This window comes from Tinamus guttatus, unplaced genomic scaffold, assembly GCF_059628265.1.
Source record: "Tinamus guttatus ecotype Peru unplaced genomic scaffold, ASM5962826v1 Tinamus_guttatus_pri_ptg000194l, whole genome shotgun sequence".
Lineage (NCBI taxonomy): Eukaryota > Metazoa > Chordata > Aves > Tinamiformes > Tinamidae > Tinamus > Tinamus guttatus.
In genome coordinates this window covers 1,018,931-1,041,731 of record NW_028288728.1, presented here as the reverse complement: position 1 = coordinate 1,041,731, position 22,801 = coordinate 1,018,931, and the positions used below count along the sequence as shown (strand labels likewise).

Below are 22,801 nucleotides of genomic sequence, written 5' to 3'. Positions count from 1 at the left end.
ACGATGCATTCTCCACTGGGTGCAATACTGCCACGAGCGCCCCTGCAGCTCATACACTCACAGGAGCCTTTCAAGGCTGAGCTTTCTTTTTGTATCTTCAATTCTCAGGAACTAGGCGAGACTCATGCATTTTATTTATTTATTTATTGAAAACAGAAACTGAAAAGAAAAGGCAGCTCAGGCTGAGGCGGAGCAGGGGATCCATCTCCCTGCTCGAGGGAAGGCTCCGCACCACAAGCCGGGGCTGGGACCTGGGGCTGGTCCCTCCTGCCGCTCCGTGCGGATCCTGACCCGGCTGCCGCGTGTGTCCTCCAGGCACCATGGGCAGGACCTGCGCCCTGGGCATCGCCCTGAGCCTCCTGGCAGCAGCGCTGGCCACCAAGGCGCCCGACTGCGGTGGGATCCTCAGCCCGTCGGGGCTCAGCTACCGTGAGTACCGGCTCGCGGGGTGCAGGGGCGGGCGCTTCTCGCAGGCACGCAATGAAATGCCTCACTGAATGCCTTGGACTCACTGCTACCATTAATTCATGTCCTTTACCGACTCATTCTCATTATCCTCTTTCTATAGCTAGCAGCAGTAGGATTTATAGGAGAAAGAAATGTGTCACCTGGACAGATCCCAGCCCTTGCTCTGTCCGAGAGACCACCCGTTCCAGAAGGTCTAATGGGTTATCTGCTCTATCGCAGTGGCTGAGGTTTCAAAGCAGCACGCGGAGACCATCCTCGCGCAGGACCTGATGGCCCCGAGAGTCTCGGACCTGCTCCTCGGCTCCCCCAAGCCCACCCGGTGAGTCCCCAGCTCTGCTCAATGATGAAAACAATGATGTTTTCCCCCACGCGCTGCTGCTCTGACCAGCACTGCCAAAGGCATCGCCCAGCAGGGGCAAAAGTCTTCACGGGCGTCAATACGTCTCTCTAAATATAAAGCACCAGTTTAGAGCAGTGATGTTCCAGGTTCTCACCAAGCGCACTGGGCTTGAGAGGCGCATCTGGGGCTCCCCTCTTTAGGCAACGGGATGCACAAATTTCATTGTAGCTGTTGCAGCTTGAGCTACTAAACCAAGCAGAGAAGCAGCACAAAAAGTGCCTAGATTTGGAAAATACATGGCTCTAAAATAGAGAAGGTGAAAACGGAAGTGAGTGGCCAGCAGGACAAGTGCTGTTAGCAGGAAAACAAATTCAGCTCCATCTTCTTTTGCATTTCCAGGAGCAGTGCACAGGACATGCCTGCTGCGGGGATTTATAACCTGTTTTTTCAGGCAAGGGCCTGGATTAGCCTCCAGAACCAACTGGTCCCTGTAACCCCGTACCCAGACCCGCGCATCCCATATCCCACCTTGCTGCTACCAGCGCCAGCAGAGAGGCTTTGGAGACAGGACTAGGGACCGCCGGGGCAGGTCTCCTAACACCTTCGCTTCTGCTCCATCAGGAACCAAATCGACTCTGTCAAAGTTGCCGACCTGTCGCTGTCGCTCATCCCTGACGCGGGGCTGCGGCTGAACATCGACGCAGATCTTGGCATCGTGACCGCCCTGTGAGTACCGGCACGGGCACCGCGGGGGGACGGGCTCGCCAGGAGCTGCCCCATCGCTGCAGAGCCAAGCTCTGCTCTATGACGGAACCGAGCCCAGGGAGCGGAGCCCGCTCACGGGAGCAGGCGGCTCTGCAACGAGCAGCCCCAGCGCTCCGGTCCATCCGTGTCTCCTCTCTTGGCGCAGCTCCACTTCCAAGGTGGTGAGACTGTCCATCATGGCAGACCTCCATGTGGAAAGGAATCCTGAAGGGAACCTGGAGCTGATCACATCAGCCTGCAAGCCCACCATGGAGGAGATGCAGAGCACCGAGGAGGTGGAAAGGTTGACTCCACATGTCCTCGTTCAGGGATGTGGGCAGGTCTGGGGTCTGGAAAACAGGGCAAAAGAAGTAACTGAGTGATAAACGTTCTTACACGTGAAGGTGATGTGTCTACTGAGCCACCAATGGCCCAATAGCTTATAAAGATTAACACAAAACCTTTATCTTCACAAGAGAAACTTCATTCTACTCCATTTGTTTTTTTAATACTATTCTAAAAGTTTTGTTTTCTAATAAGCAAGCAGATCTTTTTCAGTACTGTAGCACGAACACTTAGTGCAGGTTCAGTGATGGTTCTGCAGTGTGTTAGGGCTCTGAGCTGTTATCATACTTTGGTATGTTATAGGACATAAACAGAATAATGTCTAGGGCACTTGTTAGGTCAGACCAAGATACGGCTGGTCACCTGGCTGAGCACAGCCTCAACAGCTCCTGTTTTGTTATTTCCATCCAGCAAGTCTCCCAGTTTGGAGGTGGACAAGGAGCTCGATGTCAGTAGGGTAAGTGAAGTCTGCAGAGACCGAATATAACAGAGTTGCACAGTTGCACTGATGTTAGTGAGGCTGGTGCTTATGAAACCTGGCCTTGCTCAAAGCAAGGACAGGCCAAGGCTGAAGACCGTAGCACTCTCACGGCTCCTCTGCAAGCAGATGTGAGCTGTGGGAGCAGAGCCGCGTGCAGCGGGAAGGCCAGCAGCGCGGCGGGTCGTGCCGGCGTCCCATGCCCCATCCCCAGCTTCTCCACCGCCTCTCACGTTGCTCTGCTCCCCGTTCCGCAGATCTGCGTGGAGGTCTCCAGGCTGCTCGTGCTGCCCAACGAACAGCTCGCGTCGCTCACAGGTGAGGGCCCCTCGGCCTCGCTGGCTGCGAGCGGCTCCGCGACCCGGTCCCGAGTGCCGCCGGCTCCCGCCCGCAGCACGTGCAGAAGTGTCGCTGCAAGTGCAAATAACTGCGGCTGCCAGCGCCCTGCTCTGCCCGCATCTCCTCAGCAATGAGAAGCCCAGGAGAGCTGCAGGTATAATGAGGTATAAAGAGATATAACAAGACATAACCCAACGCCATCTCTACCCCTGTTTCACAGCTCAGTTCCCGGTCACCCCGAGCTGCCAGCTCCAGTATGTGCCCCTGGCTGCTCCTGTGATCTCCGAGCAGGGAGTCACCGTGTCCCTGCAGGTAAGCGGCTGCTCTCCAACAGGCACTGGCCCTGCTCCCATCCCGCTCCAGTGCCCGCGTGGCTCCTTGGCACCTCCTGGGCAGTGCCGGGATGTTGGCTGGAGCCCCTGGTCCTGGAGTGCCGTGACACCGTCTCTCCCAACCCGTGTCCCCGCAGACGACGTTCCTGGTGGCGGGGGTGGCGCTACCCCTGCCCGCCAGCCCCACACCCTTCACCATGCCCGAGGCGGCGAGCGCCAGCGCTGCCCACCTCACCCTGGCTCTGTCCACGCACTTCTACACCGGCCTCTTCTTCGCCCTGGAGACGCTGGGAGCCTTCAACATGACCCTCGCGGTGAGTGCAGCGAGCGAGCCATGAGCGGACAAGCTCGTGTGCTTGGGGGCACAGACTTGTTCTGCTGCGTGTGCATCACCCAAAGGAGCTGCATGGGGAAGGGGACACCCAGGGCACGGAGCAGCTCCTCCGCGTTGCTGCCAGGCAGGTACCGAGCTGCATTTTGCCTTCTAGACCCCGCTGACCACTGCCACGATGGCACAGAAGATCAGCCAGGTTCGTAGCGGCGTGTGCGCCCAGCGAGTGCCGCAGCGAGCACGGGGCTCCACTGATGGCCACGCGCTTGCTGCAGATCGGCTCCCTCTTCCAAGAGGACCGGCCCGTGCTGCTGCGTGTCGCTTTCCGCAGCTCGCCGTGGGTGGTGCTGGAGGAAGGCCACGCGACGCTGAAGCTCTTCCTCACCGCACACGTCGGCGTGGGCTCCCCGGACTTCCAGAGCTTCCTGAGCGTGAACGTGGTAGGTGAACGCGCGGCGCCCACGGCTACCGCACAGCCCTGAGCACGTGTGATTGCCAAATGAGAGTCTGACCTGGTTCTGGCCATCGCACACGGGCTGAACTCAGCCTTGAGCCTGGTCCCCAGCAGCCTTGGGCTCCCGTGCCCGGCACGGGACACACTGCACGAGGCTATGCCCGGATGGGCTCCTTGCTGCCGGCCTTCAACAGGGAAACGGGGCCGTTCCTCTGTGCTGTGGTTCTGCCACTGCTTTTCTACCTGCAGGACATGTCTGCGGGGCTCCTCCTTAGTGTGGCCGACGTGAGGATGATGATCTCTGCAGCAGTGATCGAGTAAGGAAGCGGCCTCCCCGGTGCAGCCTCCGCCGGGGCGTGGGGGGCGGCAGGAGACGGGAGAGGGCCAGGGTCCCTCTTCCTTTGCAACGTGGCCGTTGCAGAGGTAGCTCCATCCCAAGGGAACGAGCAAGAGCCCAGGGCCGCATTAGCTGGGCCATTCACCCGCTGCCAACCTCAATGCTCTGACAAAACCTCTGCCTTGGCGACTTGCCCAAAGGGCCTCCACGCAATTCCCGGCCTCTGCCGCTTTGTTTTGCAGGGACATGGAGCTGAGCCTGGCCTCCTCCGATGTGGGCCCCGTGCCGGTAGGTGCCTGCATGGCCGGGGCTGGGAACGGCCCCTCACGGACCGGGAGCATCGCGGCGCCTCCGGCCCGGCCTCCCCGCGGGCTCCGGAGGCCACGAGCTCAGCGGGTGCCTCTCCCCACACAGGCGGACCTGCTGGAGGAGCTGTTCGCACCGGCCCTTCGCGACGGGGTCCTGGCACAGATGAACGGTGAGGAACCCCGGGGGCTGCCCCTGGATGCTCCGCGCGCCCCACGGGTGGCACGGAACGGGCTGTTTTCTCTCTCTTTCCCTAGAGGTCCTGCGTGAAGGAGTTTACTTGCCCCATGCGTCCAATTTCATCTACACCGACGTCGACGTCATCATTCACAAGGTAGGAAAACGGGCGCTTAACGCGTTTCCTGCCACCTTGGAGCAAGCAGTGGGTGTCCCACAGCCCCACCAACCCCATGAGCAGGAACAAAACACAAGTGATAAAAGGGGAGAAGACCCCATGGGCTAACACAAACCGCAATGCACACCCTCCAACCCCTGTTTCTGCCTTTGCTTAGGACTATGTTTTGATCCCATGCAACCTCAAGCTACAGCCTAGGACCGGAGGGCAGATCGTGCTTGGCTGAAGGCTGCTGTCCAGTTCTTTGTGCCTGGAGAAAATCTGCAGCAAAGTTATTCTACAGGCTTTTAAATCAAGTTTTATGTTTTCTTACTGCGTACAATGCTAAAAACAAACAAACAAACAAACAAAAAACCTTTTCTCTTTCTTTACTAAAACATCACTTTCTCATATTTAATTGTACTAGTGAATTTATCTTCCAGTCCTGCTGTTGGAATTTTTGTTGCACCAACAAGATGGGTTGTAACCATGTTCCATACTTCAATTAAATAATTCTCTTTAATAATGTATTGCCTGGTCTGATGGCTGATTTTTTGATCCTTCAATGCTTTGCACTAGGTTTTACACTTGGTAAAGGAATTTCTCCTTGCTGAGGATTGATATCAGTGTAAGAGATACCAGATGTCATATTTAATTGAGGGAGAATGAAAATGCCACTGGTTTATAAGGATGCAAAACCTCCCCGTACTTCTCATCTGCAGAAGTACACGGCACCTACTAACAAGAAATATTTTGTCTGCTTTTCTTCCATTTCTAGCAGTGTTACTATGGGAACATGACAGTTGGTTAGTTTTCCATTGGATGAGAAAAAGGGCAAACCATCCCTATCAGTGCAATGCTTTCTGATTCCACACTAATATCCCTTCAAAGCCCTGGCTTTTGGCAGGGCTCGGACGCGGAGCCGGCGCCAAGCAGAAAGCGCAGGGAAGCCCAGGCCTGTCCATGCACTGAGGCTGCTCAGACAAACCCAGAGACAAAATAAGGATGGAAACACAACTGGAGCTCACGTCCTAGAGCGGAGCCTTGGGACGAGGCTCGCTGAGAGCAAGCGGAGCCAGTCGGGGAGCACCAGGAGATTTAATTGATTATTGGATGCTATTGACTCCTTTCCTCACTCAGGCCAACCTCACCGACGGGCTGGTGCCATGAAGGGCAGCGCTGCTGCTGTCTCTGTAATTTTCGCAGGCTCTAGGGTGTGATGTCTCACTTCACATCCCAGCCCATGAAGGCGTATCAGTTACGCACACATCTGCTTTCACTCCCAACAATTAAACACGTCATTTCTAGCCCTTGGAGCCGCCGAAAAGCACTTGAAAACCTCATATTTCAAAGGCTCCGAAATAGGAAAGCAAACAAAACAAGCCAAGATGATTTATGACAAGGCGAAAAAAACCTGAAGGTTTATGTGCCCAGCTCAGGGACCTGACTAACGATTTTAATGCCCGAAGCTGGCAATAGCAGGAACTGCTTCTAATGCGGTTTGCTGGTAGAGCTACAGCATTGCTCTTTGGCTAATAAATCTTCAACCATCTCCCCAGAAGGAATAAGCTACAGTAGTAAAAAGATTTATTTATTTGCCGGGGGGTGCTCTGGCTTTAGGCTTAACCGTGCTGCAGCAGCCTCCGGCAGGGAGGAGCCGAGCGCCAGCCGTGTCCCCAAGCACCCGGCCACGTCCCCAAACACCCGGCCATGTCCCCGCGCTCTTGGCAGACCTGTCCCCGCTTCCCTGCCATGTGCCGAGGGAACCCCATTCCTTCACAGCACCTGCGGGAGGTGCCAGTGTTTTCCTGAGTAGCCCCTTTGGTTCCACAGGAAGGGAAGAAAAGAAAAGAAAAAAGCCGAAGAGGCATTTGTGTTTGTGCCTTTCGCATAAACAAAATGCAGTTTTCTTGCACAGCAGCCAGGCCTCCAGCTGCAGGACTCACTTTGCAGAGCGATGCTACCCTTGCTTGTGCAATGCCATGGAACAGCCACATGATCAAAACGTGGGGAAATAATGGGGCGAGAGCCTCCACCCGGCCTGCGCAGGGTGCAGCAGCCACCCCTTGGAGCTGAAAATCACACCCGGGCTTGGCCAGCTGCAGCCCCAGCTCCCTCGGGCTGTGGTGGAATGCACTAATCACTCCCCAGTAATGAAGCGCTTGTGAACGTCCCGTTCTCCCCTTCTGCTGCCAGCAGCCCCGCACGGGCTCCATCGCCAGCAATGCGGCTTCTGCAGAAGCTCCAGCACGGGCCAGGAAGCAAGAGTGAACTCCCAGGGCAACCCTCCATCCGCACAAGGGTCCCAGGAGAAGCCCTGCAACTGCAGAGCTTGTCCCCAGTTACCCACAGGCCGCCCGAAGCAAATAGCGAAGGGTGACAGGTTAAACCTGAACCTCGTCTTCTCAAACATGGACCCGAGTCTCAGGGTTTCGCTGTTTGCTCTGGAGCAACATGAAGCAGATGCCAAAATAGGGCTGGGCAGTGACTGCCACCGTGCCAGCTAGCGAGGACAGCGCAAACAAGCTGTTCCGAGCCCTCAGCAGATGAATAGCAAAGAAAGATGCACTGGTGCGGACAGAGTCCTCAATGATCCCATGGAAAGTGACTAGGACACACAGCAAGATGTCCCAAGGTCACCTCTCCATATGGACTCGCAGCACCCGAGCAGCGGTGCCGGGTGGCCAAGGCACCGGGCAGGATGCAGCAGCATCCAGCAACCAACCCTTGCAATAAAGCACAGTTATTAACAGACACAAAACCCTGCCCAGCGAGCTGAAGCCTTCTCGGGAAATTGAGACCACCAGTTCCTGCAGCGTACAAGTCCCAGCCTAAGCTCTCCAGCACAAGGAGGTGCTGGTCCCTGCAAAGGACAGATTTAATTGTTTTTGTCACTGTTGTCATGACTCAGGTTTTATGACTGTGACTTGCAGTGCCCTAGTCCTGGTCCCACCTGCGAGTCACAGTATGAAGTTTACAAGCTACTAAAGTTGCCACACTAAGGAATTGCTGTGTCTTTCTTTGGAAAAGGTCCCTTTGCTCCTTCCTCCTGAACCTGGTGCTGACACACAAGACTCCAGACCCGAAGGAAATACTGCTTTCAGAGAGATGAGAAAGCCACGAAGCTTCCCCGGTTCCCTTTGGAATTGCGTGGACTCAGACGCTGCAGGATCGCGCGCGCTCCGAGCACGCACAGCCCGAGCACGAGCACGCAACTGCTCACCCACCACTGCAACGGTGCCAGCAGAACTAATCCCCCAGCCCCAGCAAACCAGAAAGTACACGGGAGGCCTTGCCCAAAGAGGGTGCGAAAGAGGCGCTAAACTTTACTTACTGCACAATAGGTGTTTGCTTTGGAACCGGGACAAAACCTTCTTCACATAAACAAATCCCTTCCTGTAATAATGACGGATGAGAGGCTGGGCTCACGTGCTGCTGATTGCTCCATCAGTCCGGCAGCTCCCAGGCAGCTCCGAGTGGCTAGCAGGGATCTCCCAACAGGGATCTCCCAGCAGGGATCCAAGGCCCCAGCGTGGCCAGTTCCTCTGTCCACTGGCCAATGTGAGCCACATGGCATCGGGTGCAGCAGTCCAAAGCCACCAGACACCAAAGAGAGAGATGTCCCAGTGTTTCCCTTTGCTCATTAGCACAACCTGGTCCCTCACGCAGCCCCACTGCATATGTGCAGCCCCAGGCGTGTTTCCCCCTGCTTGGTTTAGCCTGTGAGTGGCTGCTGCTCAGCCCGCGGCTCAACAGGGAACCCCTCAGTGTCACCGTCACCGAGCGGGCTCTCCACCCCATGCAGGGCATGTGTCACATTATCAGCAGGCCCAGAGCCTTTGGAAAGGACCGTCCCCAGCAGGCTGCACGTGGCAAGGAGCCAAGGGACACGGGAGATGCCGGGCCGCAGCGAGGCTGCTGATCCTCACCCACTCCAAACACTGCCATAGGCACACGAGACACGACGGGCCCTGAGACCAGGGTGCCCCACAGCAACTCTGACCTGTAACACAGCACGAGGGAAAGGTTGTTGTAGAGACAGGGAGAGCTGAAGGGTCCCGGGTTTTCAACTGCATCGTGTAGGAGCAGCTGGAACGCGTCTGTGGGGTCCTCTCTGCAACGTCCTGCTGTGAGGCTGCTGGAAACCCAGGGCTTGGCCCACAAGGAGGTCACTAAACCTCCCACCCCAATGGAAATCGGGAAGGGATATTGCCCTTCCCTGCAATCAGCCGTAAAAATCACCCGTCTGCCACCCCTGCTCTAACAGTCGTATACTCCCATTAGCTCTGCACAAAATAGTAATGACTACTAAGCTAGCAACAACTTCGACTATTGGGAAAGGAAAACTCTGTGTTTGATTTATGACCTCCAAAGGTTTCTATCCAAAAACATTTATTTTTTGAAATTAAAAGTGCCTGATTTTTTCTCCCCATGATGTGCAGAGACCAACTGAGTTTTATAGTCATCTAAGAAAACATGGACTATTGCATGTGGATGAGCATCCTCCAGTGCTATCGTTCTTCTCTGTTATCTGGTAATTTGTGTTTTCCCCTCAGATTCTTTTAGGAGGTGCTTCACGATCTTTTGAAATTCAATTTCCTTCTCATTTCTGCTTGTGGATTAGCACCTGCTCAGGCAGGGATACAACCAGCTCCCTTGCCAAGAGTAGCTACTGAACATCACGTGCTTCCTCCTGTGGAGGTTTGGGTGGAATAAGTTTTCAAACCAAATACCAAAATTGCCACAGAGCAGCCAAATCCCATAGCAGGAGGCAGGACAGGTACTCTGCCTTAAAGAGCATTAGAAACAAGAATTTAATTCCAAGCACTAAAAAAGTAGGAGCATTTATTAAAAGAGTTGCATGAAAAAATGTAGCCCGAGTCTCCTGCTTAGAGCTTCATATTCTTCTGAACATGGATGATGACATTACTTAGAAAGCCACATGCAACAACTCGACTTTTTCATTATATCAAGAACACTTTTTTCCTTAGGAACATTTTTTTTTTCGAGGAATTCAACCGTTCAGCTGCAACATCACGTACAATTGCTGTAACTGTGCCCTCTAAATTATGCCAGTTGACCAAATTAAATATTTGTACCTCAAGCTGCCTATCCATTTTTGGCTTATGCAAGTATCTTAGTACTCACGTGAGCCAGTTAGATTTAAAGTGCCTTAAAATGTGACCAAGAATCTTGAATCAAGTTTAGAAAAGGAAAGAAGATAATGCCAGTCTTGATGCTTCATCTTTGCTGGTCTTTCTTCCTTTCTTTCTGTCTAGTGGTGCAATGAGACGATCTCTCCATGCCTTGTACTCCCCAGTTCATAAAGAAATTGCCAACATGTTCTGAGGAAACAAAGTGACACAAGAAAGTTATTTCATGACTTTAAAGCTGTTGTGGACCAATGCCCTTCAGGTGACATATTGCTGACAGCAATATATAGTGAGCAGGAAATGGCCTTGCAAAACTACTCACATTAAATTTATAAAGAGGAGGGTGTAATATTCTTCAGAAAGTATCAGAGGATACCACAGCTCCTCTGGGATATCACCAGGATGCAGAGGGTTGGGCCTTGATTCAGGGCACTCTGAAGAGTGCCACTCGAAAGGGCATGCCAATCCCCACGGACCAACGTCAGCAATGCAATGTAACTCACCGTCATGAAAGGAAAGAGTCTGGACAGGGAAAATCAGGATCTGCTCCCAGAAAGGCTGAACATGGCTCATTTTGTACCCTCCTTAATAATGTGCATAGGCAGGATGTACCCAACAACACTTTCTGAAGGCACAATCCTTTCTTGAACTTCTAGGCTTAAAATCTATGGCTCTTGCCTACTAAAATAACAAGGTTCTGCCACAGGAGCCGTGAGCTAGAAATAACCCCCATGACAAGGGTGCCTTGCAGGAGGAAAAAGCCTTTCCAAACACTTACCTGGAGGACCTGAACATCTGCATTTAGAAGCGGAATGCCCATCACGTTTGGTAGGGGGATCCCGACGCCCAGGATATCTGCAGGGAACAGACTGGTCCTTGAACACGCCGGGAAGGACGCGCACAGCTCTGCCACCCAGCTCCCCACCAGGCTGCAGCAGCTGGTCCCGGTGACAGTGACAGCAGCAGAGCCCTCAGGAGGCTCAAGGCACACGGGCACCACTGCCCATGATGCATTTTGGCCTCCCTTATGTTCTCCAGCAGTAGCTGCTGTCCTGAGAGCTGGCACTGGAGTAGGTGTGAGACTAAAGGCCAGGCTGGGGCTCTACTACAGCCCCCAGATACACATAACAGACCTGTAATCGCTGCACAGGAGAGCTGGGGCATCACTGCAGCTTGCACCCGAACCCCTTCCCCGCTCCCGCCAGGACTCAGTCAAAGCACTCTGATTTTTACTGCTATTCTGGCCACCTTACCATTGCAAAACGGTGTGAACTTTTCTATCAGAAGGTTTCTGAGGTGCGGCTTGAGACTCGAGATCTGAACCAGAGATGAAACAACAGAGTGAGAGGTCTCAGGCACATGCAGCAGGGAGCCCTGAGGCCTGAAAGAGCTTCTTCCTAGCACAGCAAAAGCACCAATACTCCCTGTCCTCTCCGAAGCAAATCTACTTTTCTTCCTTGATTTGTATTTGGTACTTGAGAAACCTTTTTCCAGCTACAACTCTTACTGGAATTCAGGGCAATCTTTGCCAAAGTAGGGGTGAATAACCCCTGAACAGATGCCAAAATTTACACTTGCATTATGAGAAAAGGCAAAAGAAGAAAAAAGAAAAAAGAAAAAGGAAAGTTAAAGAAGAATCACTACAACCTACAAAGTGAAGACCCTTGGCAGGCAGAACCCCTCACAAGCAGGACATTCGTAGCAGCATCACGCAATGACTTCGCGTGTCCCTCTCTCCCCAGAGCCACAGCACAGAGCACCCGGTCACTCTAGCCACGTACTAGGGTTTGCTTGGTAAAAGAGACTTACATTAGTGATGCCAACATCCGAAGAGTCCAGGGAGAGCCCCAAGCTGCAGAAAAGGAAAGTGAAGAGAACTTCAGAGTCCATCACCCAGACAGGGCTCTCAGACCCCGAGTCCCTGTTGAAGACCACTGCCATCACCTAACTCAGGTGGTCACCTCACCCCAGCCCGGGGACACCTCTAGGACACCCCCCCAGGCATCCACAAAGGGAGTGCAGTATTTTATGATGAGAAGAAGACAATCCCACACTTGCAAGGGAGAAAAAAAACAAACACAAAAAACAGGAAAATAAAAGGAACAAATCAACATTAAAACCTAGTTTTCCTTTGCTTGTAAATAAAGCAACATTGAAACAGTGCACACTAGCTGCTGGATTGTCCTTCCTTCTCCCAGGCAGTCATTCAACTTGATCAATTATTTCAATTATTTCTGAGCTTTTCTAAGTCTATTCTGCTGCTTAGCCCAGGCCACACAACTTGCTCCAGAATCAGCGCCTGTTTGGCCAAGAGCAGAGGTTCTGGCAAGAGCTTCCACTCCAGATTTAAAGGTCACAAGTCGTGGGGAACTTCTACAGCCTCTAATCTACCAGGTCAATCCCATAACTATCACCACAGTTAAAAATTTGAATTTCTCCTTTCTACTTCAACTGAAATTTGTCATATCTTTTGCCTATTGAATTAAAGAGCCCTTTAACACATTTCCATACCTTATATCAATGCATACAAGCCTTGCCAATGTTGCTTCTAAATCTCTTTGACAAGCTAAACGGCTCGAATTCCTCAAAACTCACGCTATAAGAAATGCTTTACAACCTTTAATCACACTTTGTCTATCATTAATGACAGCACTTCCCTTTACTCCTTTATCACTCAAGTCCAATATCAGATATTTCAAAGTACTGTCCAGGATCAAAGTCAAACCGACAGTCTTACAATTACTCAGAATATCTCATTCCTCCTTGCTATAAAACAGAGTTCTTTTCCAGTCTCCAAAAAAGTCTCCCACTGCTGCAATATCCTTGAAAAATCAGCAGTACCTGTGTCCACCTCACAAAAGCCCTCAGATTCAAGAAATCTGGGTTTTACAGCCAGTTAAAATTATTTTAAATTAGCACTTGCTCACTAATACTGCAAAGGGGAATCTCATCAGCGTGAATAGGATTGTGTGTGCAGCCTCTTGGCAGAAGGGTTTCTGTGTTGCTCCTGTCGTGTATCCGTTGGTTCAGACATTTCTCCCACTGCCACCTCGTCACAGAGGAGCACGGCCATGAGCACCTGTAGTGTCACTATTAAAATGACGCCCTGCCTTTTGTCCTGCACTCCTGCAGACCCTGATTCCCAGAAAACTGAAAATCTGCCTTAAACTCCAGGAATGCTGGAGGTTCTCGGCACTGTTGAACACCCAGGACTAGTTGGGGAGGGGAAGCGGCACTAGGCACTCGCGGCTCTCTGTGCTCCCGCGTCGGCGCGACGAGGCGCGTTACCTGCCCAGGGACACGGCGAGCAGCAGGCCCCGACCCGAGATGGAGAGGCGGACGCGCAGACCCAGGTCCTGCGAGCGGAGAGCGCGGATGAGCCCGCAGGGACGCGGCGTGCGCGGCGCCCCGAGGCCTCCCGCTCGTACTCACGGCCCTGAGGAGCAGCAGGCCCAGGGGCGAGCCGTCCAAGCGCTGCGACAGCAGCTGGATGGTGACGGAGAGGCGCAGCGTGGCCTTGTTCACCTCCAGGGAACAGCGCGGGCTCCCGGACAAGGCGATCTTGATGCTCAGGAGACCGGTGCGGGAGCAGGCAGAGCACTGCGGGCACCGCAGACACGGAGCTGCCCCCCGCGAGCACCGGAGCACGTGGGGGACACGCGCAGCCCGGGGCCCCCACCGCGAACCAGCGCTCCCGGCTTTACAGAGCCGGGAGGAATTTCTCAAAGGATCTCAGGTGATTTTAGCAGCATGGAGTAAAATGCTTAATAAATCCTAGGTGAGAGAGGCAAATGGAACCTCAGGGCTCTCTCAGCAGGATGTACATTTGCTGATTGATCGGCTAGGACTGTGTCTGCACATCCCTATAAACCCAGCAGCAGAAGCAGCTCTCTGCTTTGGGCAGGAACAGACCAAAGGAGCAAACGGGGACACTCTGGCCACACTGGGGGTCCGTGGCAGCCGGCAGCCGGCCCAGGTCATGGAGATGTGAGACAGCGACCAGCTGGGGAGGCCAACGGCTCAAGCCCAGGCCTGTCTCTCACTCGGGGCTGGGACAGGAGGGCAGCTCCAGCGCACAGGAGGACACAGCGTGGAGCAGAGGTGGTCGCAGCTGTGCGGCCAGACGAGCCCCTGCAGCTCTCGTGTGCGCAGACCTTCGCGCAGGGGTCACGGTGACACGGCCACCGCGCACAGAAGAGGAGGGGACGGACACCAGAGACCGTCAGTGGCAGCGCTGAAGCTCGGGTGGCTTCGCTTGGCCGCCCCCGGCCCCAGGGGATGTTGACACAGACCTCGGCCAGCGCCAGGCACTCACCCCTGCAGGAAGGAGCTTGATGACAGCTTCTCTCAGCTGCTTGGCACCAGAGAACTGCGGGAACAAAAGAGCAGGGAGCCCACGTCAACCGTCCGCCCCCCGGCAGCCGCTCCTCCACGCTTGCAAACCCATTTTCAGCCAGTTTGTTCACATTCCTGGGGCCGGTCCCAGAACCTCCTCACTCACCCGCAGTCCCCACTGAAGTCAAGGGCAGCTCCGTGACACAGACCTACAACAGGGCAGCACCTGCTCTTATCTAAGACCTCTGGGTGCTCCACCAGTGCTCAGGTGGCTCTCGGTCAGTTAAGGTGACACAGGAATCACCACAGCAGAACACACAATCTGGAGGGGGTCAGCACTTTTTAGTGCAAAAACCCCTAATATCTTCCAGTGCAACTATAGTGTAGAGGTATAGAAAATGCACATGTCAAGAACTGTACTGCATGCACCAAGCTGCTTTTCATCATGACATTCGGAAACGGAGCCAAGGGCATAACCAGAACAGCTAGATTGGACAGGAATCCCTGGACACGTCCATATGGGAGCAAGAAGGGTTGGTGGCTGCACACCCGAACACAGCTCTGCAAGAGCAGCAGTAGGGACATGTTGGGGCTTTAGCGCTCAGCACAGCGGGCAGGGCACAGGCTCGGCTCCTCGGAAAGGCTGAGCATGGCCTGGCAGCACTGAGGCCAATGCGTTTGCATCCTCCTGCTCATCCCAGCATGATGTCCGGTGCTCTGTACTCACAGCTTCAGGCGTGCAGGGGAGCGTCTGGACCTGCCTGCGGATGAGGAGGCCCAAGGCGGCGTTGACGAAGCCCTGGTAGACTCCCACGACGAGCTGCTTGTTGCGCAGGGGCGGCAGGGGCGAGGGGGACGAGTCGTAGGGGATGATGCTGCTGCCCGCCAGCTGCACCACGGCCTGAGGATGGACAGGACGGAGGCTCCGAAGGGACCCGCAGAGCCTCAGCGTCTGCTGGGACCCGCGGGACAGAGCCCGAAAGAGCCTGCACACACTGAGCGCTTAGGAAAGCGCTGAACCCAGAGAAATTCTACATTTAACACATGAAAAGAGTCGATGAAGGCCAGATCGCACTACCAAGTCCTCCTCAGCTAATCAATTCGCCCTGCACAAACCACCCAATCTCACTGGCTCATCCCATCCTCGAGGCTTCGCTCCTAAGGCAGCCGAGGGGCGAGGACGTGGCCGGCGGAGCCGTCGCCTTTGGCTGTCCCAACGCTCGGCCGTGCACGAGCTGCTGCCCTGGCTCCAGCACCCCGTACTGGCACATCGGCTCACCGGGGAGGCTGGCCTGGACCCCCCTTGGGCACCAACACTAGGAAGTGCCTACGCTAAGGAATGAAGCAGAGCTGATTCTACAGGCTGCAGCACTTGTTATTTAGCCTTTGCTCTTCTTTATTGCTTACCCCCAATTTCTCCGTGCTAGTTATTCACTTTTAACTATTCAAGCTTTTCTGTTTGGAAAGGGGCTTGCTTTTTTGTTTTGTTGTTTCTTTTTGTTTGTTTGTTTTCCAGGGAGACAGCAGTAAAAATACATGCATTAATTTGGTTTAGCATCACACACTACAGAGACTGATCAGTGAAGGCAAAAAGCAACAATAAATAGTGAGCAGGCAGTGGAAAGGAGAGGGTGAAACAGCTGGTGCCATGGAACAGATACAAATAACAGACCACAGGTTGTCTCAGGATAAATCTGTGAACAGAAGAAGTGAAGGCATGAAGAAAAGCACACAAAGTCTTTGCATTATGAGAAAAGGCAAAAGAAAAAAAAAAGAAAAGAGCAGCAAGAGAAGATTTGCACCAGGGCCTAAATATTTAGCTAACATTTCCGGAACAAACATTCATTCAGCTCTTCTGCTTCGTTGTACTGAAGGAAGACAAGTCTCCCCAGGGGATCAAGGTAAATGGTGCTGAAAGAAACTACACTGCAATCAAACTCTCAGGGTTTTGTTACCTAATATTTAACTTACCTCTAAATCCAAGCCCAGGAACGAGTCAGTTGTAAATGGAGTATTGGCGAGTTGATACTGAATCGCTCCTGTACCAACCTGGATCACCGCTTACGGAGAAAATGAGCAGCAAAACATTAGGAGATAAAAAGCAACACAAAGTCCTCCTGCGACCCTCAAATCGCCACCACCCTGACCTGACACCCACAAGCAGATCTTGACCATCACTGCTGCTCCAAAATGGGCAGAACATCAAGTCATGTGGGATCTGTGTTCAGAGTAAAACCCTTAAAAACGTGCCAAAGTTGGTAGGATAAATCCAAGAAATAATATGTAGAAACAGCATAAGGAAGATCGAGGTGAGAGCGGTTCACTGGGACCATTCAGGTGCGGGTTCAGTGCTGAACAATATCCGGGAGTATTCTGTGGACAGAGATTAGCCTGGAATATGAGTTTCTTGGGCCTCTCTTCCTACCCATTTGTGGACATGGGAGCACACGTGGGCCGGGCTGGATTGCAGATTGCAGCCGAGCCAGAGCTGGAGCTGCCAGGGAACGCTCTGCATGGACAAGCCCTGGGATAAAGCCAGGAGCCCCAAAGGTCTCAGTAAGGAAACCAATTTACACAAAGGCTGCAAGAATAGTAACTACTATTTATTCCTGATTTACTCTTTTTCCAGCATTCCCCAGGGACTCCTGGATCCTCTCTCCTCTTTCCCCTCCTTGTCCCCCCAGAGCCTCCTCAATCCATGCAAATACAGACCTCGGAGCGGTGCAGGTAACACCTGCTTTGTGCTCAGGGGTGCTTAGGAAACTCGATCACGACATCTCTCCCAAGGGGCCTCATGGACCAGGCGGAGGGACGGGGGAAGCGCCGGGAGCGGCCGCGCGGGACGTACCGTTGACCGTGCTCAGCAGCTGCATGTTCACGATGTTCACCACGGCGTTCATCACCGAGCACAGCTGCGAGGGAGCAGAGAGCCATGAGCTGCGAACCCGCTCGCTCCACCAGACCCTGGGGAGACCTAGACCCCTGGTCCTTGGGGCAGAGAGACTTTGTGAAGGATTTGGGAACCCCTGGCGTTGTGAACTGCTCCCAGGGGAGCTGTTCCGATCTGAGCAAGATTTAAGGCATCGCTCTGCAGGGAGCCACGGCAGCAGCCATGGTTCCCGCGGCAGGATGTATTCTGCCTCCATCACGGAAAAGCGAGGCAGAGAGATCGTGCTGCTCGCTGCAGCATTTTAATGCGTTGCTCCTGATATCTCTGCATTTCAGCTACAAAAAGATGTCAGTCTGGGGGCTTACCAAAGCCGGCAGAGTCCCGGTCAGCTGGGCATGCACTAAGTCACTTAGTGAGAGGGACAGTAAGCTGCAAGAAAGAGAAGAATGTATGAGAGAAGAGAGAGCACCAGCCCTTGCACATAGGGCTGTCGGCCAGGATCTCCCACCCTCGTCCTGCTCCAGCCTCATCATCCCTTGGGACGTGCTGGCCAGGACGGGAAGGGCTGTACGGAGGCCAGGCAGGACAGGGCATCCCTTGCCCCATGGTGGAACACGTGGCTCCCCTACGAAGGGGATGAACCTCTCGATGTCCTCTAAGGCTGGTCCTCCCGCTCACTCTGGTACTTACATCAGCATTGCTAAGGGAAGGTGGGTGAATTTAGAACATCTCCATGTTAATCGTGGGAAACCAACACTTCCCATGCGGATTAACAAGAGAAGGAATCTGCTGTGCAGCATTTCAGCACCGCTGCTACACAGCTCGGTCTGGGTGATGTGCTGCCTGCAGGCTGTTAGTTTTGATAATCAATATATTTCTCGGCTACGGAGTTAGAGCACAGGGCAGCATGTTCTGCAAGCCCCGAACAGGAGGGATCCATCACCTAGGGCAGAGCTGTGACAGCCGCACGCGGAGCTGCGCGCGCTCCCGCCCGGAGCTCGTCCCCTGCACCAGCCCTTCAGCTGGAGCCCAAAACTCATCCCAGAGTGGCCAGGCCGCCTTCCCCAGCCGCTTACATAGAAACTTTCCAGTTAACTACTGCAGTGATTAAAATAGTGTTTAGTTCATGTGGGGAAAAAAAAAGGAGAAATTCAAGAAAAAAAATGCATAATTCAAACCCAGAAAATTTTCACAATAACCAGTGTAAATAACACAATCACCAACACAAGAAGTCAGCAGTACCAAGGAAGGAGCAAGACTGAGCAAGAGATGGGACACCTGTGTGGAATCACACCCTGCCACGGAGGTTGGACCAGAAGTCCAAATCCCCAACGCCTTTCCGTGACAGCAGCCAAAGGCTGAGCACAGAGACACGATAAGCAATCGCTGCCGTCTCCCCAGAACATTCTCCTCGCCCTTTTATTCCCACCCCTTGGGTATCAATTCATTAGCTAATTCTAAAGAAGTGCATCAGAAACGATATTAAACTTCATGTTCAGATTTTGAATTCAGGTAAGATTTCCTGGACAAGCAGAGCAGATTACTGCAATTTGCCAGCAGCCTTTTTTATGCCATCTTCCACAAAAAGAACTAGTTTTCGCAAAGAGAAATAAATTAGTTCTACTAAGGCCCAGCTCTACACCAGCTTAGCACTGTTCAAGTCCTGGCAGACTGTTTATTGACGGATAGAGCAGAGGATTGCTGGCAATGGAAAATATAAATCCAGTCACTTACCCAGAAAGGAGATTCAACTTTATGTCACCAAAAATACAGAGGCAGTCTTCAATAATAACCTGGACCGTCCCTGATTCATAATTTGTGCATTTAATGTTCATACCAATGGACACCTCCACGGCGATGTCAATTATTTCTGAGAGAAGACCCACCAAGCTGGAGAAAGTAAATGAGGTAAACAGATATAATCTCTTAGTCTCTAAAGACTCTCTAAAGAGAGAACGTCAGCAAAGCCAATGAATAAACAGCACCTCAATCTACTGTCACTCATTACAAAAGCCACATGTCACCCTTTGTGCCTGTTCCACCATGTGGCTTTACAGTATGTTAGAATCATTTAGAAATCCATAAAAGATGTAAAACATCACTTAACAGAAAGCCTGTGGACAGGGGGTTTCCTCCAGCCAAGACCATGAACGCCAACACTCACCAGTTGCCTCGGAGATCCAGCTTCATAGCGATGGACATCTGGACGCCGATGCCGGGCAGCAGCATCACGGAGAGGTCGAGGAAGCGAGCCTTGAGGAGGTGCAGGCTGGGGACAGCAGCGAGAGCCGTGACCAGGCCGAGTGTCACGGAGCAGAGCCGCGTGTGCCCGGCCACCTCCAGCCACGCGCAGGCTGTTTGAGCAGGACTGCGACCGCTCGGGCCCATCGCCCCCGTGCAAATGGGCTGCTGCTCCTGCACCACCGGCAGCGCCAATGCCCAGGGCCCCCCGCTTACCCCGTGATGCTGATGTGCAGGTTCAGCAGCCCCCCGTCCCCCTCGATGTTCGGGAGCAGGAGGCTCTGCAGGTGCTGCTGGAGAAGCCCGTTCTGGAGGATGGCTCCTGCGAGAACTGCGGGACGGCCCCGCGTGAGGACGGGGCCCTGGCCACGGCAGGGCTTGCACCGCCACCTCGGCCCCAAACCCCTGCTCTGAGGGCCTTAACACCGGCAATCCCACTGGGCAGCGTTTTACAATGTAAATAATCTTAGGAAAATATAATTTAAAAAGCCATAAAGCCAAACTGTACTCAGTTAACACAGAAAGGTAACGATATCAACTATCAAAGAGCTCCGACCTGAAGATCAGAGTAAAATTGTGTATTGGCAGAAAAGACTCAGCAAGAATGGTTCCTGAACCTGCAACATTTGATTCCCAGTTGTAAAGGATTTAAAAGAAAAAAAGAAAAAAAAAAAAGAAAAAAAAAAAAGAAGTAATTGGAAATGAATTGCTCTGTTTTTTGCTGAAGCATTGCAAATATTAATGTGGCAGTTAAACTTCACAGCAGTTTTTGGTGAAAATAAGCTGCTCCATTACACAAATGGGAAACCAAGACAAAAAGAGGAAATAATTCACATGCAGCCCCAAGAGTCTCTAAGGCCCTTTGGTGCTGAGATGTGTCTCAGTTCTGCATCTAGAGACTTCCCTAAGAGCCCATGGACACAGCAAGGCCCATCAAAGGCTCTAGCAGCATCTGGAGCTACAAGTAGGTATAAAAACAAGAAAAACCAAAAAGCAGCAAAATAAAGATGAAGAGGGTAGAGAGGGTTTGTTGAATCTCAAGGTCGCAAACAGCCTTCCGAACAGCACAACTCGTGTTCCCTCCGTTTACCGTTCTGCAGCGCTCTCGGGCTGACTGCGCAGGACAGGCCCGGCAGCACCTCCTGAGAAGGTGTCAGGAGGCCACAGAAAAGGAGAATTCCAAAAAGCTGGAACATCTTCATCTCCAGAGGGACCCTCCTGCTGGCAGGGAAACAGCAGAGTAAAAACCAGGAAAAAAACAAACTTCTAAGAGGTCTGAGCCTGTAGAGAGATACAGACCGAAAGAGCGCTCGTCCCCATCCTCTTTACTAAGCTTGGAGCTGAGGGAGGCAGAAGTCCCTTGTGTTCAAGTGTGAGGACAGACTTCAGGCCTGGGTCAGTGAAACCCCCTCACGTTTACTTTGCGACTTGCCCAAAATGTGACCTTAGATGTTCACACAAAAGGGAGTCAAACTGCTTCTCCTATCCTTAATTAATGTTTAACCAGTCATTGCTTTCTATATCCTTTAGATGGAAAGTTACACTTCTTTTGTAAGGATGTTTGCCAAGGGAAAATCTCAGGATTACTCTTATTATTTTCGATTGTCAAAGGCATCAGACTAAAACTGAAGTAACAAAAATCATGAAAAGGGAATTCTACAGCCATAACTCAATCGTTATCAGCACAAATTTAACTGTAAAGTTATCGACAGGCCGATCAGCAGCGTGGTGCACAGTCAACGCTGCGATGAAGGACCCAGCGCCGAGCGGTCGGTGCCCGGACGGGTGCAGCGAGGCTGCCCGTGCCGGGGATGCTCCTACCTGCATCAACCGCAGCCACGCGCGGGCGCCCCGGCAGCTCCGCAGGACTCGGCCTCTCCCGTTTTTTCCGGCAAACAAGCTGGAAGAAGCTGCTGTTCCACCGAAGCTGCAGCCGGGCAGACGCACGGATCCCTCGTGGCTTTTGCCTTCACATCCTTCACGCAGCAACCAGGCGTCCCTCTATATCCCCGCGCGTCGCGAGCAACTCCCAGCTCCACCTGCGCTGATTTATATGCGGTAACGTCACCGGCGCCCGTGCGGGACGCCAGGTCCTCCATGGTCCCGTCACCTCCTTGGACGTCACTTTCTGCCCCCTTTAAAAGGGGGGAACCTGCGCCTTGAGGAAACCAACTTGTAGGAAATCACGGCACTTGCTGAAGGCCCTCAACAAAAGGCAGAATAGGGATCATCTCCATGAGGAAGACCAAGCACAAAGCACACACACCTTACCAAAAAGGCTTGGAGAAATGATCTCCTTTTCCCTGAGATGACGTAAACCAGGAATGATGATTAAGTGCAGCACTGGAAAAATATTTTCTTTAGAAAAAGCAACTTGGAAAGCTCACAGAATCATCATAAAGATCAGCTTTAAGACTGAGCTTCAGAATGGATTTCAATTGTATTTGTAAGAGTTTCATGAACTGATTGAAAAATATAAAGTTGCAATGAAATGCGTTAAAAACGACAATAAATATAATTCTGAATAAGTAATGCCTACAGGAGCCGCACGAGCTGCAGGCAGCAGAAACGGGTGCTCCCAAGAGGAGCAGCAGCTTCCCCAAGCGCAAGGGGTGTCTCTGCGGGGCGGCAGTGCCGAGCCCTCGGCCCGACACGGCTCCGCTCCCGGGAAGTTTCCATTGTGCGGGGCTGGGAGATCTTATCCGAGCACTTTGTTGTGCTCCGCTGAGCCGTGCTTGGCAGGGGGAACTCCAAGCGAAACACACAGGAGGGCAGGGAAGGAGCAGCCGCGTGCGCGGAGAGCGGGATGGCGCAGAGATAGGATCGTTGGTCATCAAAGAAGAGGGGCAAACGCCAGGAATGGGGAGGACAGCGGCTCAGGCAAAGGGACAAGGTTGGAACGCAAAAAAAACACCAGTGAATAAATTCAGGCTAAAATGAGGAGAAAGCTGATCTGACCACAGCGAGCCTCCAAGCAGCTTTCCCACCAGGATACAAACGGCCACGAAAAATAGTATCAAGGCGCTGTGGGACCGCACGGTGTTTTCTTGCAGTGACAGGAAATGCTCCCAGGCAGGGATGTCTCCCAGGTTGGGCTCCCCAGGCCTCGTGCCGTCATGGCATCGCTGCAGGAGCTGCTGTTCCAACATACGCTTCAATCTAGACTGAACTGACCTGCTAATGACAGCCGAGCCCCAGAAACAAGGGGCGGACTTAGGTCTCCAAGGAGGCTGGAGAGCAGCAAAGTCAGAACTCATTTTTTTTTCCCCCCAGAAGCCACAGCCCGTCCATCTGCAGCGGTTGTGGCCGCTTGGCTTGGTCAGAACCGGGGACAAGGACAAGGACCCGCGTGGGGCTCGGCCCCCAGCATCGCC

At 53.0% G+C, this 22,801-nt stretch overlaps 2 protein-coding genes across 2 annotated transcripts; one reads left to right on the top strand and one right to left on the bottom strand.

Moving 5' to 3' along the window:
• Nucleotides 1-320: 320 nt before the first annotated feature.
• Nucleotides 321-5,055, top strand: BPIFB2 (BPI fold containing family B member 2). The gene is made up of 15 exons (XM_088523659.1): nt 321-429; nt 688-787; nt 1,430-1,534; nt 1,719-1,856; nt 2,309-2,354; nt 2,633-2,693; nt 2,935-3,026; nt 3,184-3,360; nt 3,535-3,576; nt 3,653-3,817; nt 4,081-4,148; nt 4,411-4,456; nt 4,583-4,646; nt 4,732-4,808; nt 4,987-5,055. The coding sequence occupies exons 1-15, from the start codon at nt 321-323 to the stop codon at nt 5,053-5,055; spliced, it is 1,359 nt and encodes a 452-aa protein (XP_088379785.1).
• A 5,074-nt stretch (nt 5,056-10,129) lies between these two features.
• LOC148594841 (BPI fold-containing family B member 4-like) lies at nt 10,130-20,629 on the bottom strand. The gene is made up of 15 exons (XM_088523627.1): nt 20,518-20,629; nt 19,644-19,758; nt 19,351-19,455; nt 18,921-19,076; nt 17,552-17,615; nt 17,145-17,208; nt 16,268-16,356; nt 15,024-15,197; nt 14,277-14,330; nt 13,394-13,561; nt 13,250-13,317; nt 11,771-11,813; nt 11,215-11,278; nt 10,740-10,816; nt 10,130-10,153 (listed from the first exon to the last, which is right to left on the bottom strand). Exons 1-15 carry the CDS (start codon nt 20,627-20,629, stop codon nt 10,130-10,132), a joined length of 1,377 nt encoding a protein of 458 aa, XP_088379753.1.
• Nucleotides 20,630-22,801: the final 2,172 nt, after the last annotated feature.